Raw genomic sequence first — 20,520 nt, 5'->3', positions numbered from 1 at the left:
AAAAACAGGGAGCAAACCTGCATTGAGGCGCAAGAGAATAAGACAGGATGATCCAACAGGCAACATTTGTTACTTTGGCTTATAGGGAGCACAAAAGATACAAGTATTATTGGTACTATGCTATTAGAACTAGTAAGCCTTAAAACCTCGTTTGGTTTGCGGAATTGAAGCATCAGAAAAGAAAACTTATTCATTTCCTGTGTTTGGGATGCAAAAGAAAAGAAAACACTTTATTGAAGGAAGGGAAAATAAGGAGGACTTATAGCTCCAATGATTTATTTTTCTCACTTATTTCCTTACATTTATTACTCACAACAAATATTTTGTTGCATTAATTACAAATTCTTTAACAACTTTTCTAATAACTTTTTTTATATTACCAAATATTAGAATTAGACCTGTAAATGGATCGGATTTTGATCCAGACCCGCTCTTGATCCGTGGCTATTGGACGGGTTTGGATTGAAAATTTTGATCCGTTAATGATCCGAATCCGTTAACCCGTTTATTTAACGAATCAAATACGGATTTAGGTCGATCCGATCCGTTAATGATCCAGTCCGTTTTCCTAATAATAAAATATTATTTTTATTAATACATTATTATTTTTTGAAAAATATAAAATATTAAGAATTTCTAATACAATTTTTTAGCAAAAATCTAAAGGAGGGTCTTCGTAAATAAAGTCCATTAGTCCATCATCCAAGAAGCATTATTGATAAAGGCTTTGTTTAGTTTACTAAAAAGCTAAGAAGGTTGTAGAAGCGCAATTAATCTCATACACATATCCTAACGTCTCTCTTAATTTATCGGGTGTAGGGAATATTTTGATAATGTAATTCTACTTTCGGTGATACGCTTCATGTTGTTTTAATATTTTATGAGGTATCATGATATAAACTTTATATTACTATTGAAAATTTAAAAATATTTAAAATTATAAACGGATCAGATTAGTGGATCGAGTATCCGTTAATCCAGCGGATACGGATTTGGATCGAGCTATCAACGATCCGCCGGGTTAACAGAGTGGGTACCGGTTGAATTTTTTATATTAGTAAACGGATTTGGATTTAGGCCGATCCGCTCCAAATCCGGTCTATTTACAGGTCTAATTAGAATAGAAAGTTCATGAGAAATTTAATTTCTCATCTTATGAGAAAGACAAAGAAATTACTTCTGTTTTTGTAAACCAAACGAGGCCTGAAAGTAACACTGGACAGTATAAGTGGCTAGCTAGCCCTCACTGCTATGGCTAAATAAATAAGGCATAGTAGCAAGCGTTTGTTAATCATTAATATTGTACACTATTACTTAATTGTGGTGTTTTCGAAGCTTGTAAGTTCTAGTAGCACCGTGCCGATATAACTAATCTTGTTTTTAGCTCTCTGGAAGCTAGAGCAACAAATGTTGTTAGATCCTCCGGTCAAATTCTCTTTTGCTTCTTTGCAGGTTTGCTCCCCTTCCTTGCAAACTAACCACCGGCCTGCTTGTAACAATAGATGTATGGCTATATATCAATCAATATATGACTGGAGGCCATATAAAAATAATTTCAGATTTGCCACCGAGTAAAGTGAGAGAATATTTTCCTTTCAAGGAGTATAATTACAAGGAAAATATAAAGCAAACCTTTAAAATCCCAAATGTTGCTCTTTAGATTTCGTTTACTCATCTTTTCTATTCACATTCCCAGCTGCATGTTTCATACATATATATAGTCTCATTCTAGGTATTTTTGTCTCTATCACTTTATATTACTGACTCTTTCAGTTCTTAATATGTTTTTGGCCCTTGTTAATTAATTACTCTCACAATCTAAGTCATATGGTAAGTCCTCTCCTAACGTGGAAAATATTTCTATTGGCCTGCTTTTGAGATAACGAGCTTCTATAACTAGTGTCTTGATGATTATGCAAATTGAATGTGGTTGGAGCCTAGTTGGAAGGTCTAGGGACAATCCTCAAGGAGGATACGAGTAGTTCCTTGAGGTTTCATGAAGTCCAAAAAGTTTCCCAAAACACAGATATTCCAGAGGTTTTGGTCGCTAAGAAACAGGTCATGGAGTTATTTTTTATTTTTATTTTTATTTTTATTTTTATTTTTATACAAAAAGAAATTTATTAGATGTTGAAGCTCTTTAGGCAACCTGAATTTACAACATCAAATAAAATGGCTCTAGAAGCCTGGATAGGAATGACATTGGACCAAAATTGGTCATTATCAAGAGGATGTCCTATATTTGCCTAAAGCATTAGTTATAAAGTTTGCTTCTCTAAAGATAAGGTTAAAAGAGATACAATAAAAAAGACTTGCAAGCTATTGAATGTCGTCAGGGATGATTTCATAATTCTCAAAGTGGTGTGAAATTAACTCTGGCAGCATCAATTATAAGTTTTGAAACACCTTCAGCTTGAATACGTCTGTAGCCTTCCTGATAGGTAGTATTGAGGCTATCACACAGGTCAACAACTTGAATTACACCAATTCTTTTTGCCCCAGAAATAAGAACTTTGCCATTGAAATCTCATATTAGAAAGCCACTAGGAGCAGAGTTGCTAGTAACCGAGCCATCAAAATTTATCTTGACAATGTATGGTGGGGGAGAAATCCAATTTATGGTTTTGCTGTTTGGATTTGGATCTTCCCTAACTGTAACCCTTTTAGAATTGTCCCAAGTTGCAGACACAGTAGCTGCAGCAGCTATTACTGAAGATGGATTAGGCCTGGTTTGTCTGAAGATAAAGCCATTTCTTGCCTTCCATGCATACCAGCCACTAGACAGTGAGAATTCTAAAAACTTTAGAAAATAGGCATCGTAGAGTTTCATACAAGATGTTACAAAGATATCTTTGTGGTAATTCTCAAGGACCATTGTCATGTTCCTAGATGGTTTCATTACATGCAACATGACGTCATTCAGAGTGCTTTATAAGTTGGGTTTTTGTCCATTTACCACATTTCTAAGGATTTTTTTCCCACTTACCCCATTAAGTTTTTTTAATTCCCTCTTACCCAAAACACTCTAAGGAAGTCTTCCCTAATACCCATTAAGGTTATTTTTATTATTTTTAATACCATTTTACCATCACCCCTTTGTTACTTAGAGATAGAGAGAGAAAATGGAAGAGAGAGAAACCATAGGAGACTTTGCCGGAGTCCATCACCCGTCGCAGGATTCCGGCCAACTTTCGCCGGAATCGGGTCACCGGCTGCCACCCACCGGATTTTTCTGAAAACCTCTATTTGCCCCCAATAGAGGTCTATTGCCCCCCCCCCAATAGAAGTCTATTGCCCCTAATACACGTCTATTGCCCCCTAATAGACGTTTCGATTATCGAAATGAGAACTAATTTTCCTAAATTTAGACAAATAAAACTTTGATTCAAGAAAAAAAACGAGGAGATTACATCAATTCAAAATGTCTATTGCCCCCCCAATAGACGTCTATTACCCTCCAATAAACCTTTAACAGTGCCCCCCAATAGCCCTTTAATAGACCTTTAATACCATACATGTTCCGTATTATTCAATTTCCAAAAGAAAGAAGAGAAGCCAAATTGGAGTATTTGTGTATTTTGCCAAAAAATTCCCTAGATATAAAAATACTATACCCAAAACTGGACATGCAATAAACAAAAACTTATCACAAAAAAGAAATTATCTAATTTTCTTGCTAATGAAGAAAGACAAAAGAAGAATGAATAAAAAAACATTAAAAAAACAGACAAAAGAAGAATGAATAATAGCACCCATATCCCATACCTAACAGTTAATCACCATTCTCCTACAATTCTACGTGGCTACGTCCTACCTCTCTTCTACCTCTCTTTTCATTATCCATTCCTTCTCTCTTTAAGCCTTTTTCCTCCTTTCTTCTGTTCCATTCTTCCATTACACTATTTGTATATTCCCTAGCCCTACTGCAAAGCTCTAAGACAAACCCAACTCTGCAAAAATGGTGAATGAGACTGCAAGCACTACTCTTCCGGTCAAGGCCATCTATTTCCTTTAATAGAGATCTGCAAGCACTACTCTTCCAAACTCTCCTCCTCCATACCCTCATCTCTCCGCCAATGCCCACTCCTTGAAATAGCTGAAATTTCTGAAGCACCACAGTCGGATTCGTCTTCTCTGCCATTGGATCCATGTTCTGCGTTCCCGGCGCCGACAGCCCAGACTGAATCTGTGACCTACCGCCGACAGCACTGACGACCGACGCTCTTCGACATAAAATTTCCAATCCTATGGGTAATCGGTGATCGGAACGATAAGGGCGAGTTGCTCGACGGCGAAATGTTTCTCGCCGGAAAGAGATCAGAGAGGGGAGGGGAGGGAGGGAGAGAGAGAGAGAGGGGATCGAGAGAGAGTGGTTTTATGAACAATCGGTAATTTTATAATTCTTTAAAGGTTAAAAGTGACATTTCGCAATTAAATGGGTTAGTGGGAATAAAAATTTGTTGATGGGGTGAGTGGGTGAGTGGGCTAATGTTGTGTCATTTTTGTGCATTGGTTCAAGACCCCTTATAATTAAGTTACAACCAATAATAAAAAGGATTAAATACTGTTTACTCCCTATACTTATAGAGTTTCGTCGTTTCAGTCCCTGACCTTCAAATTTCACCTAAAAAGTCCCTGAACTACCAATTTTCTCCCAATTGGTCCCTGCCGTCAAGCATCCGTCAAAGACTCCGTTATCTTGCTGACGTGGCGATCGATTCTCCCCTAAAAAGTCTATTTTGCCCTCACTTAAAAAAAAAAAACTCTTTTTTTTTTTTTTTCGTTTTTCTCTTTACCTCTTCGTTTCCAGCTCTCTCCCTTCCTTCTCTCCTCCTTACTGTTTATCTCCATCTCAAAATTGTTGGGCTTTGCAATCGTAAACCCTAGCACTTGCACATATTTGCATCCCTTCGCACCTGAAACCAAATTCCATCACCTTAACCTCTTCCATATTCACCAAATTCTAGCACTTGAAACCAAATTCCCTCACCTATCAAAAACTTTATTTCCGTGTACACTGTACCTTGCTTCCTCAGAAACCACTGACCCCAAATCCTTCTTTCTCCGATTCTTCGTAGCCCTGATTTGATTTCCTCCATTCAGCTCTCAATTTGTTAGAGTTTCATTTTGTGAAGTGAATGCTGGTTTTTTGCGAGCTCTGAACTCAGCGCTTCGATTTGATGGCGGCGAGGACAATAATGACCGCCGCCGGAGCTGCTATGATTATGTACTACATGTTTGGCCGGAGCTGCTCACAGACATCCCAAATCTTTAACACCAACACCGCAACTCACAGACCTCCCAAATCTTTAACACATACACCACTAAATGATCTCCCAAAACCAAGTCAAAATTTGCAACAAAACCCAAGATGATCTCCAATCCAATAATCCTCACTAAATGAACAAACTCACATGATGATCTAGACCAACAACAGAGAGAGTTTCCCAGACCAAAAAATCTGAAGCATGCTAGACCGGAGCAATGTGCTGCTATAAACTTGGTCCGCTTCGACTTGTAATGCTCGACCCGAATTTGACCCTGGTGGAGCCCCGGACACGCTAGCACCGCCGGCCCGGACTTATGCGAGACCTCACACAGTCCCTTAGGGTTTTCCACGGTCACAATTGTATCAAACGGCTTCTAATCATTGAAATTAAAGACGACAATCTTGTGGAGAAGAACAACTACGATTCGGTCGCGGCGGAGCTTAACCTACTTGACCTCGAACCGGAACGAGCGCTCACTGACGCAGCGGGACTGGAGATCTTCATAGATCATGACCTTGTTGGGCTGGCAGAACGAGGAAGCCGCCATTTGTTTTTTATCGGACCAATGACGGGGGCTATGGGGCCATGGTGGTGGAGGAGAGGATTCTTGGATCTGGGTGGATTAAGATCGGGTCAGATTGATCGACTTCGATTGGACACACAAACTGGATTCTCTATAGGCGGTGACAAGCACAAGGTGTGCTCGTTAGAGGCAGATGACTTGAGTGGCTGGCTTAGCCATGCAGATTGGGGTGATGGCGGAGATAAAAAGAGGAGGAGAGAGAGCTGGAAGAAGAAGAGGTAAAAAGAAAAAGAAAAAGAAAAAGAAAAAGAAAAAGAAAAAGACAAAAAAAAAAGAGAAAAGAAAAAATAAATTAAAAAAAGAGTAAATAAGGGTATATTAGACATTTTAGCGTGAAATTAATGCCACGTCAGCAAAATAACGGGGTCTTTGACGGAAAGTTGACGGCATGGACCAATTGGGAGGAAATTGAGATTTCAGAGACTTTTTAGGTGAAATTCGAAGGTCAGGGACTGAAACAACGAAACCTTATAAGTATAGGGAATAAACAGTAATTAACTCTAATAAAAATAAGAAAAGACATACAAGAGAGAAACATAGGTTGAACTCCTAGGGTAGGTAGATTATCTGTGGCTCAAATGTAAAGGCGATTATGGTGATTAGAGTTTGTGCTCTATCGAAATATCGGCTCATGATATCTGTAGGTGCTGGTTATGCATTAAGGTAATCAATATGTCATATTCTTTGTTTGGAGAAACTGAGATTTACGCCATCATTTTCACCCTTGTAATATTTTGAATTAATGAAAGTTAATTCAAGAAAAAAAAAATTAGGTGGAATTGAGGAACAGATTCAGAGTACCGACGTGCACTTATTCTAACAGGAATGAACGGCTAGTCAGCTATGTGATTTAGTGTACATTTTGGTAATTAAAAAAAAGTTGATTACAAATATCAAAGACTGAGATTATATAATAGACACTACCGGTGCATACAAAAATTTTCGGTGAAACCACGCAGAAACTGCGGTCTTTAAATTACGGTATACTCTCCTTGGAAAAAAGTTTAGTCGGAAGAAAGGAAGGATGACATCTCCCACCTACCCAGGAATTTCTCGCCCATCACTCACCTTCCTCGAAGCAGCCGAGAAAGAAACAATCGACAAGAAGAACAAATAACTTTAAGAAACAAAAGAGTGAGGCATGAAGACCGTTGGATAAAACAACGAATAAATTGCAGACCCTTCGTGTCTTTCGTTTTCCTTTTGTTATTGAAAACCTCATCCACCAACAACGTTTGCAAAATGAACGGAGGATCTTACGAGAAAATCCCCACCGTGACACCACTCGACCTCCACACGCCGTCACCGGAAATGAAAGAATCGGTGGAAGCCGTGGAGCGGATCGTACACTATGACTTCAAGAACAACAAGAAGCTTCTAGAGGAAGCTCTCACCCACCCCTCCTTCCGCACAAGCGACGCCGTTTCGTATCAGCGGCTGGCGTTCCTCGGCGACGCCGTTCTTGGCCTCGCTGTAAGTAATTACCTCTTTCATGCTTACCCTGGAATTGACCAAGGTGACCTCACTGAGCTACGCTCCGCTAACGTCAGCAAAGAGAGGTTCGCACGTGTCGCTGTGCGACATGGGCTTTATACCTACGTTCGCCGCACTGCAACTGCTGCTCTCGATGATCAGGTATATATGCGTGTCTATGATTAGTTCGTTTTGTTTTTTGTTGGTCATTTTGAAAAGACAAACTTGAATTTTAATTTTTTTTTCGTTTTTCCTGGATAAAATTTGTGTTAAAATTTTATTAGGTTAGGGAGTTTACTGAAGTTGTAAGCCGAGAAGAGGAGAAGACGCCGGTATATAGAGGTTCTGTAGAAGCCTCCAGAGTTCTTGCAGAGATTGTGGAGTCTGTGGCTGGTGCTATTTTTATTGACTTGAATTTTGATCTCGAAAAACTTTGGAAGGTATGTACTTGATCGAGCTTCCTTTAACTTGATATAAGAAGTTTAACTGTTTAAGAAGCTTTGTTAAGTTGTTAAGTTTTGAAGTGATTTGGATTATAACCTATTAATTAGTTCTAGTTATTGATCTATATTTGCAGATTTTTAGGCATGTTTTGGAGCCTATAGTTACTATTGAAGAGTTGCAGCAACAACCTCACCCCGTCACAAAGTTGCATCAGTTTTGCCAGAAGCACGGGAAGCTTGCCAAGATCGAGTGCGAGAGAGATGAGACCAAGAGTACTGCGAATGTGTATGTTGATGGCATGTTTGTTGCCTCGGGTTCTTCTGAACAGAAAAAAATTGCTGAGGTCAGTGCTGCTGAGATGGCTCTGTGTAACTTGATGCAATCGATGTGCACGAATGATGCGTCGGTTGAAGATGCTGCTGGAATTGATGGGTCATTTCCTGTTGAAAGAGCAAGAAATGAGTTGCATAATCTTTGTGCCAAGAAGAAGTGGCCTAAACCAATTTACACGTATGACTCTTTACTTGTGAATGAATTTGATTTTATGATATGCTTGCTACTTTCTTTTGTTGGCGCCTCCTATTAGATTTAATTTGTCAGCCCCACATGACCCCTATAGTATAGCTTAGTCTCGAAGATATGTATGTGGTCTAGCTGATGCACATTAGAACCATATTGAAAACATTATAAAACAGAATTAATTATGGGTTTGGACAATTGCTTTTACTCTGTATAAATTTCAAGTTGGCAGGACTATTGTTTCAGCCTGCAAGATGCAAAAGGTTTCAGCCCTGTCCTGTTAAGAATTCAAAGGGATTGGGAGATTGATTTTTTTTTTTAACAGATAATTGTTAGATTTAGTACTCATATAATTTCACCATGTAATGTTGGTTCTTGCTTTCTGTGGGTGTGGCATGGTCAGATCCAAACTTATTTTTAGATTTGTTTAGTTGTTGAGAGGTTTGCAGTCTACACAGTAGGATTAGTAGTTTGCAGACTGGGGCATTGCTCTCCATATGGCATAAGAAAGTCTAGAAAGAGTAGAGTGACAATGTTGCCATTACTTCTCTTTTGATAAGCTGGTGATAGTCTGTTTGATCTTCCTTTTTTTCTTTTATTTGTGACCTCTAATTCATTTCTGGAGCTTCATTGATACTATAGGTATGAGAAAAAAATCTTTGTAGTTGTGTAATTTGGGTCTGTACTACTGTAATGCTTGTTGGTACGTGATTACTGCTAATATAATATTCCATATTAAGAAACTAATAAGCTGATTTTGAGATGTTTTGTCAAGTAAATCCATATTTATTTTTCTATTATAGCACCGAGCATGAAGAAGGTCCTCCACACGTGAAGAAGTTTGTATCCAAGGTAACTATAGATGGTGTGCTATCTGTAACAGGAGATGAAAAGTCGAGACAGAAACATGCGAAGAATTCTGCTGCTTCTTTGATGATCCGCCGTCTGCAAGACTGATACATCTAAAGTTGTTAAACAGTCCGAACACATCAGAAAGGCAAGCCAATGAACACCGCCAATTCAACATGGAAATTTTACTGTAACAACGCTTGAGCTCTACGCACCACGGCCATCACCTGAATGAGTGTTTCATTTCCGGTAATGGCGGTGATACGCAGAGGGTGAGGGGTGTTAAGTTGAAGAATTTCATTTTGAATTGACGCGGTTCACTGTCAAAGACTGAGAGAGTTCTGGAGTCTTATACAAATGATTGGTGGTGTAACTTCAGATGTAACGGACAAACTATCCGAGAAGAACCCCCAGTGTTATAGAGGGAAACTGTTATGGGTGCTTATAAGTTTGAAACATTTGGTTTGTGCTTCTTATTTATAGAGGGAAACTGTTACAGGTGCTTGTAAGTTTAAAACATTTGGTTTGTGTTTCTTATTCATGGATGCTTTGGACCTATTTGACATGTTGATCCTGATTGGAAGCCATGATAATTCCATATTTGGATATGTTTGTTATTGGTTCCGGTATACAATCAGACTCATTTTCTTTAGCTGGAAATGGAAAAAATGATCTTCAACCCCTTTAGGTAGCAACATCTCCTATTCTCCTCGGGTGTTTACATTCTATCTTTCATGTTTACGAACGAGCCTCAGGGTACAAAAATCAACGATTAATTACAAAATACCCTCCAAACTATGAGGCTATTTTCATTTTCATACCCAACTACCAAATTTTTGCATTTGCATACTTTAGTTTCCTTCCTAACATTTTGATACCTTGACCATTAACACCGTTAAACTTCAACTGATTTACAATGATTTGAAGAGCCAGACAATTCAGGGCTATGATTTACATTCTAATATTACATCCTCAAGCCTGACTGTTCTTAAGGGAATGAAATCAGAAGAGGAGGGAGAAGTAGAGGTTTATAGCTGCTACATATCAATGCATAGGTTCAAGACCTAATATTCTAGCTTTATATGTAACAGCCTGCAACAATAGCCACAGTTGGTGGAAACTAATTTGTTTGTAGGATTAGAGCCTGTAACATTTGGATTGTGCTTGTAGTTTACTGATGGTCTGGACCTGTTCACATTGTGACATTATTGGAGGGAAAGGCAATTGCAGTTGTTATATTTTTTTTTTCTTTGATTCTTGGATCCAATTAGCCTCCATTTTTCACAAAAAAAAAAAAAAAAATTAGCCACCTTTGTTCTCTTCATTTTATTGTTAGGGTTTTCACCTAAAATATAAAATGCAAAGTGCTCATTCAATAAAGATACATTTCCAACTAGTTGATGCCTGTATATTTCGTTTTCAAGAGCAGGAAGCAAGTGATACTAAATTGCTAGTGACATTTGACACATGAAGAATAACTACAATCCTAAAATATCCTACATGGTTCTTCAATTTTCGGAAGTAGAGTGTCCTAGAAGTTTCATGGCTTCAACAAGGGTTTTCCTGAACCTGACCAAGTTAATCTTGAGATTCTGGCCATCAACATAAACAGCCCTGGCAGCCTCATAGCCCTTCGCGAATATAGACTCGGGATCAGTAATGACTGGGTGATCAGGACCATAGACATCAAAGAGGGAACTTTCCTCTGCTTTAATTTTGTACTCCAAGTATTCCAACCCCATTCCAGTACCTACCGTTTCTCCATAATAGGCAGCCGAAGCCCAATCTAACCCCAGAGGCACCACTTGCACCATCACTGCCTTGGTTGGCAAGAACACTGCATTTGTAAGGCCAGCACCATGAGCTCCAACAATGACACTGCATGAGTTCACCAAGCCGGAAAATGTGTCCAAATTTGATGTCTGATTGGGCGTTGCCACAATGACTTGAAAGCCTAATGCTTCCATCATTTCCACTATTTTATCTTCATTCAGAAACTTCCTTGTTTCGCTACGAGATAGATGCATTAGCATCGGCCTTTGCCTTTTCATCTCCGAGACATGCTTCATTTTCAGCATAAATGACTCTCTAAGGAATTGCTTGAAATCAAGCATAGAGTACCCTCCTGGAATTTCTGTATAATTTAGAGCCAAGTTTTCATGATATATCAGCCCCATGACAGCTCCAGGAAAGCAGTGAACACTACCATTCTCAACCGGATTTATAACATCATGACTGGACAAATGGGATAGAACTCGACTGTACTTTTCCACCCACCAAGGCTTAAAGTCAGTTATAACAAATTGAATGCGGGATCGAAAGTGGTGGCAGGTGAGGAACAAGGGGATGATGATCTCATTAAACTCATGAAATAGGTTTCCTGTGAAGCCACCTGAGGAGAAGATCACTGCTGGAACTCTGTGAATAAAATCGCAGGCTGGTGGTGTAATGTTACCATGTAGTATTCGTACTGGTGTGACGATCTTCATTGCAGTCTCATCCTCTTTTCTTGCATATGGCTTAACCTTGTATTCAGATTTGGCTTCTTTGGAAGGTATATAAACTGTTGATGCATTCTTGTCAATTATGACTGGTTTATTAGTCAAACACAGTTCAAAGTGAAGGTCAGAGTGGCAAGACAACCCAGTGGTATCGAGCTGAACTTGATCTTTTCCTGCAGTATGCATCGATGTATATTAATATTGATCCTCACATAAATTACAGAACCAAAATAGAAACCATTTTTGCAGCTGTGTTACTCAATAGTGACATGTATTTGGAAGCAAGTAAATGATCAAAATGGTCATGTATAAGAAGGACTAGACCTCTAACCAGTCTTCTGAAGAGAAATCGCAGAGGTTCTTCCCCTCCAACGCTCTTACCATCCAAATTGGATACCTTGTGCTTCCCTTCAATTTCAAACTCAAAATTACTAAATTCAATGGTTAGAGAAGGAAGGATAAAATTGCAATCATCACATTAATAGTAGCAAAATGATCTGCATACTTACATGTCTCAAAGGGGTTTATGGTCAATGCAGCATAAAGCAAACCAATGGTAAGAAGGCAAATCATGATTGAACTTGCACCAAGCATCACATTGTTCGATTCTTTGGCCATCCTGTATTGACTTGAAATTCCTTTTCGAAGACTTTAAGTTGTGTATGGCATGAACAAGAAGAAGACCTCGACAAACCATACTAATCTGTTTTGTAGAGTAACCGTTTAAGTGCCTACTAATTCAAAGACTTTGCGAGTCATTTTTTGTTCCACATCGTTAACCAGCAGCCATCAAGTTGTTTGAATCCTAATAATTTATAATACTTTTAATATATAATTTGTATAATAGAGCAACGTGAGCTGCATTTCATAATCAATTTGTTGTTGCTTCTGCTGGAGTCACATGAACATTTTGTCTGTATATGTAATATTGGTTGTTAGCTCATGGTTTTTTTAATTGCCTAATGATTCGATCACCTTCATAGACATCTTTTGCTTCTTTTTAAGTTCTTCATTAACTAATACAGATACATATAATCTAAAAATGACAGTTAAGCTCTGACTATTCTTATTACTTCACATGCCACAGCTAGAAGCCTGGAATGCCAGATGAAATAGCACAAGATAGAACGACTAACTTGTACAGAAAGTGCGTCTCCAACCAACATTCTAATGATGGAGCAGTAATAGTAAACGGATAGGTAATGGACGTGAGTAACACATAAGCAATTATATGCGATTATTGCAACAAATTTATTGATAGCCAAATCCATACTCGATCGAGGACAAAACCTAGCCAACTTAAAGCTAATGGCAATGCATGGTGCAGAGGAGGAAGAAAGTAGACCTTGAAGATAGAAGGAGGCAGCCAAATCACCCAATAATCCACATTGCATCATCAATCTCCATCAGGGAACAGGTTAGGGCATATCCACATTGTCCAAGGCTCAAATATGGTTCCAGGAAATCCACAATATTGTTCTCAACTGACTTAAGATTCTTTTGAAATCCTTGACAACAATGGTTTCTGGATTAGTAACCCTATTTTGCCAAAATGACCAGGTTCATCTTTGCGATATCCTAAGGATTTGATTCCTCTTCTTTCTAATAGTCGTTTGGGTTTGGAAAACTTTAGCTCGTAAGTCGTAACCTCTAGGAGCCCAAAGGACATCAACTCATACTCTAAAAGATTGTGCCTACCATAAAAAAATAAAAAGATACACGGGAGTGGACAAACATTTCCTTGAGGAAAGCAAAAATAAAAATGAACACAGTTGTAATCGCCATTCCGCCTTACCTCTATATTAATGAAAATCTCTATGATATTTATCAAGAAAAAAAAAAAATAAACACAGTTGTGCCGACAACAATTTTAATTTTATAATAAAAAATATATATATATATAGACTGGGTTGGTTGGGGTGCGCACTACCGATGACATTTTAAGGTTGGCATGCCGGAGCTGGTCGGATGCCGAAGGCGGTGATGAGGCGATGGGTTTTAACCCTTGGCCCAGTTTGGTTTATTTTTAATTCTATCTGCTTTTTTCTTATATTGTTAGTTTGTATTAGGCCTTTAATTAATTAATTATTTTCAACTGGTCGCAACATTCTAGGGGCATGACGATCAGATTTATTCTCTGGTTGCAACACAGTTGGAAAAGTTGTTTATGCTTTCTATTTTTTTACCATATAGACCCCTCCTGTTGGGAAGCATTCATGCTCTAAAAGTAGAAAATCAACAATTAAGATGTTGAATGTTTCCTGGTGGGAGGCTCGACTTGAGCTACTTATGAGGAAACTCATTCAGTAGTTTTTGATGTTGTCACAATGACTACACAATTAAATAGGAGTATGATGGTTCTAATTTTATTTTGCTCTATACTAGTAATTATTTTGTATTTATGAGTGAATAAACATATGTAAGTGTAGCATTATGTATCGGGAACTTATATTTACTGGGCATCTCATGGCAAGTTCTTTAGTATGTTACCTGCTTGATAATAAAGTTATCATTTCTACTTAAAAATAAATAAATAAATAAATAAATTTTAAAAAAAATTCTAGCCTTGGACCAGTGTATGTTAACTCAAAAAATCATATTAAAACTAAGGGAGCCTTTCTAATGAGGACCACTAAAATGAGGACTAGTTGAAGACTTTTGTGTTAATTAGACCCACTTTTCGATTATATTTTCGCAAATCAACCATTAGATGTTTAAATATTTATGTGTAGATCATTTATACAAATTTTCAACCAAATTGAAAATCGTTAAGACATTATAATCATGATTTATCAGTTACGAACATGAACGGTTCATGTTTGACATATTTGGTTAGTCCATTAATTTGATCTAGTTCGATACCTTAACGATTAGCAATTTGGAATAAAGTTTTCAAAAGGGATCTACTCATACATACATAAACATTTAATGGTTGATTAGCTGTAATGTAATCAAAAAGTGGGTCTCCCAAACCGTTGATTAAAAAGTCTTCAACTAGTTCTCATTTTAGTGGTCCTCATTAGAAGGGTTCTCTTAAAGCTAATTCTATAAGTTATTTATTACAACCATGACCACTTGGTTTAATGTCATAAGTCTTCAGTTCGATGCTTGGAATTGTAAAATTGTTAATTTTTAATATTTTTTATCCAATATAGGGTAATTTAGGTATTTTTATATTTGGTAAAGCCTAAGCATTTGAATGTTAATTTGATAGATAGATAGATAGATGGACATACACATGTTTACCAACAAATTTATCATTGGCAAAAGCCTTTGATAAAAAAAATTACAAACAAGGATATATTTGTACAAACCAACGTTTCGTCGTTAGAAACTTTCAATAAAAAAAATTACATAAAAAAAAAATAGGACTCACTAGTGTCTACGAATTTTTTGTTGACAAAAGCTTCCTATAACGAAGTATAAATATATGCACTTGAGCAGTTGTGGTGATGAATCTTAGCCACCGAAAGCTTCCGATTAAAAAAAAAATTTGAAATTATAGTAAGAAGGATGCACATTTGCTTTAGAGAATGAGTCTTTTATAGAGAATGCACTTTTACCAAAGGTGGATTTGGGGTCGAAGACCCATATGATAGCTGGTGTGATGTCATCAATTAGCGGCGGCTAAGGAGTTTTTGATCGGAAAACTTTCAGACTATGGACATGTCCTCCATCTTTTTCCTCAATGATGATCCAATATCTTGCATTCTCATCCTCCGGGTAAGAACAGATTACAGATGTCGTAAGAGAACTACTTTGAGCGCTCAATAAGATGTATGCCACAAAGTAATAATGCTGAGAATTTCTTATAAATTTTTTTTTTAAAGTAATAATGCTGAGCTTATCTAATTTTTTGTTTTTGTTTTTGTTTTTTTTTTGAGAAATGAGAAAAGATTATTTAACTAATTAATTTATAGTTCAATATTTATTTGCAAGCGCAAATCGTTGCGATTTGCTTGGAGTAGCTGCATGAGCTTCTTGCAATCGGTGAATCAGCAAGTCTTGTTCTCGATCGAACTGGTACCATTCAAATTAAAATTGTGGTGATGGAGGTTGGGGACTTGGAGGTGACAGATCATCGCCGACATTTTCCAACGAAGTGGGGTGTGGTTAGAATTGGTAGATGGTGGCTGCCGAGCTATGGAGGTGTTCTTTTCGGTTTTAGTTTTTGGATCTATGTTAGATCTCAAATAAGTCCATATTTTTTCGAGTTAGAGTTGTTGTAATGGACGTAGACAAGTGGTTGGAGTTGGGTAGCTGGTTCTGTAATAGGACCTAGGTTTTTACCAGCTTAAGGCCGTGCATTTCATTACCAGCCTGTATTGATGGATAGCTCACATAATAATTATCTATTGTGGTCACTTGTCTCAATTATTGCTGCCTATTTTGGTCAATTAAGGTCGGGCAACTGCTTAAATCTGTCTTCATCGTTGGATCTATTGACATGTTAGTCTCTCCTCTTTAGAGTGATGAATCTTAGGGAAAGCCTTTTTTTATTTTTTATTTTTTATATTTTTTATTTGACACTCTCTTTTCGGATTGTTCGAGGTATACCAAAAGCTTTCTAGGCCCAGAGATTAATCTGCAGGGAGCCCGAACAAACAACAGGGTATTGCAGCCTCTCCTTTGGCCACGTTTATAATTCAGTAAATAATACTAAATGACCAACCCAGCGTTCGAACGTATGACATGGGGGTTCCACATCTTGAATATTTCCGTTGTGGGACCCAGTGCATCCACTGAACCACTTGCCATGGTTCTTAGTGTTAGTCTGTTGATGCTTGTCTTCGGTTTTAATCCCTTATTTGGTGTTGTAATTGTGGTCAATTTGTAATTATAGTTTGTTGGAATGAAATTTCTCTTAATAAAAAAAAAAAAAAAAACTCTTTATTTAAGCTTTATATTTCTAGTTGTGTTGTAAACAGAGTTGTAGGTGTGTTGATACCCAAAAAAGCACAAAGCATGCCGTACGCACATTTCAACCCCGATAAGGAAATACACATGCAAAACGTATTCAGAAATACAAAAAATTACATATCTTCTTGAACATTTATGCCACGTATGTGGACCCAAGCCACAAATACGATCTTGGGGCTTGCAGAAGTGGGTATGGTGTGGAAGGTTACGGAAACACATAATGCTTGTTTATTGATTTAGCGCCATCGGTGGTCTCCGTCTTGGGCCTAAGACCCAAGCCCGGTAACTTGAATCAATAGCGAATTGGTGAATATGAGATTTGGGCCAACCTCTTTTCCTTAAAACTCAAAGCCCAAAGAAGGCCCAAAACCCAAAGAAAATAAGATAGCCCAGGCCTTCCTCATCTTTCTTCTAGCTTTGCTTCCTTTCCCTGCAGCAGTCAAATACCCAGTTCAGACCCAAAGATCTTTAAGAAATATTGATTCCTCCTGTTAGCTGGCAAAGGAGAAACTTTCTAACCAGTAGAGAGATATCATTTTCTTCCTTAAACGATGAGGGCACAATTCTCAAACTTTCTTGTCAACCTCGTTCCAGGTTTTGTGCCACTGCAGCTGTTTTTACTGCAATTTTGTTGATGGCGACAACGACCTTCTCCCTCTCCCAAAGCTTCATCTCTCAAGTAAGCTTTCTTTTCCTGATTTTAAGGCATAAATTGTGTCTAGGTGAAGAAGTGTTCTATCTAGAAATCATGTGTTTCCAATGAAGCCTATATAAAGGGTGATTTAGGATTGAGATACTCATCCAGCACAATCAAGCAAAACCCATAAAACTTAGAAACACCTATAGCAAATCAAGATGTCAAGCCTTCAAGCATAAGTCTAGCTTTCAGCTATTTTCCCAAAAACCTCCTTCAAACCCATCTTCTAGAAACCCAAATCCAGAAAACCCCCAAATTCTCTCACCGCAGTGTGTTTCTAGCTCCCACACCATGTAATAACCCATTTCTTTTAATCAAAGCAAAACAACATTGCTTTTACTTTCATGATTTTGATGCTTTACCTTTAATGATTATGCTTAATTAGTAGGGTTACTGTTTGAGTTGATTGTGATCGACCGACACTCACACTCTCCCTCTCTCTCACTCACACTCTCACTCTCTCTGTCGGCCGAACCCAGCAACAAACAGAGCACGGTTTCTCCAATCTCTCTCTAGCACCACAGACCACCAAATGACACCGGACCACGTCCTACGCCTTCACCTCTTCCTTGCGCAGCTGCCGGTGGTATCTTTTGGCCGTCTCGTGAGCCGTACACGGCGGTGGAGCACGAGGCCGGTTTAACCCGATTTGGTCCCGAGCTTGATAACTCGAGCTACAAGCCACCAATCCTTGCCAAACTCCATCCTCAGGTTCGTCTCAACCTTCTGAAACTCCCAGAAGCACCCTTGCACGGCGGCGCGGCTCGTAGCAGCTGCTGAAGTCAACCCCGAGCTAGATCGAACGGAACTTTCGATCAATATATCTCGAGCTACAGACCCTATTTTTCTGTGATTCTTGAACCAATGAGTCCGTCTTGAGTTTCTTAACAACTCTCTAGAAGGAATCGAAGCCTGAAATTGAAGTTTTGACGTCGAAATCAAGCCTTGCCGGATTCTGCAAAATTCTGGAATTTTTCCGACCACCGAAGCTTTCGATCGGTATATCTCGAGCTACAGACCATATTTTTCTGTGATTCTTGAACCAGTGAGTTCTTCTTGAGTTTCTTAACAACTCTTCAGAAGGAATCGAAGCCTTAAATTGACGTTTTTACGTCGAATTGGAGCTCGCCGTTTTCTGCAGTTTCTCGCCGGTTTCTGGAAAATTCCGGCCACCTTCATACTGTTCAAGGTAATTTTCGACCCCTTCCGGTCATTTTCAGACTTCGTGCTAGTTATGAAAGTTGTTAAGCATGATGAGAGGAAGAAGAGCAGCCCGGCCCCGACACCATTGGTGGTGGTCGGCGGCGGCTCTGCCACTAACTCCGGCGGCCCTTTCCGGCCACCTCCGGGGATCAAAAATATGGTTTCTGTACATTTTCAGATTCTATATTTCAATACGATCATTTTGATATATTATACGCAATTTTTGGATATCATATGATTAAGTTATGAATTTTTACGTTTCGATCGATTTCGATCGTTTGATTCGTAATATGTGAAGTTAGGACCGTCAGATGGACTTGTAGTTTTGTTATGATGATCTTATGACTGTCCCAGTGGCTTTGTGTGGTCATGGGCGAAGATCCGACCGTTGGATCTTCGTATAATTGAGAAATAGTGATTCGGAAGGCGATTCGTGAGAATCCGACCGTCAGATTTTCATATAATTTTGTGGAGATGTTTGTAAGGATGATTCGAGAAGATCTGACCGTTGGATCTTCGTGATAATATTGGAGGATGATCCTAAGGGCGATCCGTGAGGATCCGACCGTTGGATCATCATATAATTTCGATCCGACCGTTGGATTTCTGTATATGTGTGGTTTATGAATGATTGCTAAGTTAAGATCGTGTTTGACTAGGTGGTTGATGGATTGATTGGTGAACGATTTCGGATCGTTGTTTTGAGCTGTTAAGAAGACGCAGCGGGAATTTAGAGGTGAGTAAACCTCACGTGGTTCATATTACGAACCGAGTACCTTTAATTACTTTATTTTCTGTAGTAATTGTGTGAAAATATTTATGGAATAAATATTTGTTTTAAATCATATGGACTTGATCAACTACGGTCCATAGGTAAGTAAAATGATTTAATTATACAAAATGAATTTCATGATTTTCTTGTGTGAACTATAGTTGGTATTAGTGGTCATTCCTGAGTGGGTGATTACGTATATATATATATATTTACGTGATTATATGTGGAATGGTGTGACATTGAAGAGTGTGGAATTGTGATGATTTATTTATTATGGTTTGAAATTTGACTTATCATATTTATATGTGATGATCATGATTGATGAGTTCTTGTTAATATTCATGATTTACATTGGAGTATGTATAGAGTTGGAGAATGTAGGATTCTGAGGACGAGGTGTCCGAAGTTTGACGGTTATGGATAACCGGAGTGTTTGTGTACTGAGGACGGGGATGTCCAAAGTGCGACGGTTTATTATTAACCGAAGTTGTGTACTGAGGACGGGGATGTCCAAAGTGCGACGGTTTATTATTAACCGAAGTTGTGTACCGAGGACGGGGATGTCCAAAGTGCGACGGTTTATTATTAACCGAAGTATATGGTGCTGAGGATGGGGATGTCCAAAGCGCGACGGTTATAGTGTTAACCGAAGTATTTTTGCCGTTGCTTGACCCTAGGCCAAGGTGTCAGAGGTAACGAGGCAGTTAGAGCTCTAACGTGTTATTGGGATGGACCAGAGTGGTGTTATGTGGGTTGGGTGTTTGCAGGACCAGTGTGGTGTATTGTGATTTGAGGATTGTGAAAATGTATTCCTTGTGGTTTTCCATGAGTGGTTTGATGTCTCTTTGCAGACGTAATACTGTTGAATTTTACTTGAATTGTAATTTAATAAATCAACAGTTCTTTCTTGTTTACTCATACTGGCTGTAAAAAGCTTACCGGGTTTTGTGTTGTTGCAACTCCCGGTACACTATTCAAATTGTGTAGCGGGTAATCCTACAGGACAGGAGAACCAGGACGGTGATCGTGCGGTTAGAGCAATGGTTATAGTTTTACAGCAATTGTAATAGTGAGGCGAGTTAAGCTCATTTGAGCATTACAATTTGATTTGGTGGGAGTGTGCTGTAATAAATAACTTGAGGATTTGGGTTATTGTAAATTTGAGAGTTGTGAAGTGTGGTTGTTTGTGAGAAAAAAATTCAGGATGTTAGTTGTAATTTGTTATTATTCATGTTTCGGATTTGAATTGATTATTCAAAATTCGGGGCGTGACACACCATGCTTCA

The 20,520-nt window shown here is 38.4% G+C and overlaps 2 protein-coding genes and 1 long non-coding RNA gene across 4 annotated transcripts; 2 read left to right on the top strand and 1 right to left on the bottom strand.

Moving 5' to 3' along the window:
* Positions 1 to 6,820: 6,820 nt before the first annotated feature.
* LOC133734134 (ribonuclease 3-like protein 2) lies at positions 6,821 to 9,790 on the top strand. Its single transcript, XM_062161770.1, has 4 exons — positions 6,821 to 7,488; positions 7,611 to 7,766; positions 7,904 to 8,280; positions 9,093 to 9,790. The coding sequence occupies exons 1-4, from the start codon at positions 7,096 to 7,098 to the stop codon at positions 9,244 to 9,246; spliced, it is 1,080 nt and encodes a 359-aa protein (XP_062017754.1). The 5' UTR covers positions 6,821 to 7,095; the 3' UTR covers positions 9,247 to 9,790.
* Positions 9,791 to 10,454: 664 nt separating this feature from the next.
* On the bottom strand, positions 10,455 to 13,261 carry LOC133734190 (alpha-1,3-arabinosyltransferase XAT3-like). Of its 2 annotated transcripts, none has more exons than XM_062161825.1 (4): positions 12,985 to 13,261; positions 12,149 to 12,370; positions 11,964 to 12,047; positions 10,455 to 11,812 (listed from the first exon to the last, which is right to left on the bottom strand). In XM_062161825.1, the coding sequence occupies exons 2-4, from the start codon at positions 12,255 to 12,257 to the stop codon at positions 10,647 to 10,649; spliced, it is 1,359 nt and encodes a 452-aa protein (XP_062017809.1). In that variant the 5' UTR covers positions 12,258 to 12,370; positions 12,985 to 13,261; the 3' UTR covers positions 10,455 to 10,646. The 2 variants fall into 2 exon arrangements, with proteins under 2 accessions (XP_062017809.1, XP_062017810.1); XM_062161826.1 differs by having other exon boundaries at positions 12,149 to 12,342.
* A 3,986-nt stretch (positions 13,262 to 17,247) lies between these two features.
* Positions 17,248 to 20,492, top strand: LOC133734463 (uncharacterized). The gene is made up of 3 exons (XR_009858312.1): positions 17,248 to 18,445; positions 19,119 to 19,195; positions 20,222 to 20,492. It is a non-coding gene; the product is annotated as an uncharacterized LOC133734463 (long non-coding RNA).
* Positions 20,493 to 20,520: the final 28 nt, after the last annotated feature.

The sequence above is a fragment of the Rosa rugosa genome, chromosome 2 (genome assembly GCF_958449725.1).
Source record: "Rosa rugosa chromosome 2, drRosRugo1.1, whole genome shotgun sequence".
Classification (NCBI taxonomy): domain Eukaryota; kingdom Viridiplantae; phylum Streptophyta; class Magnoliopsida; order Rosales; family Rosaceae; genus Rosa; species Rosa rugosa.
This window is presented reverse-complemented; position numbering and strand designations above follow the sequence as displayed.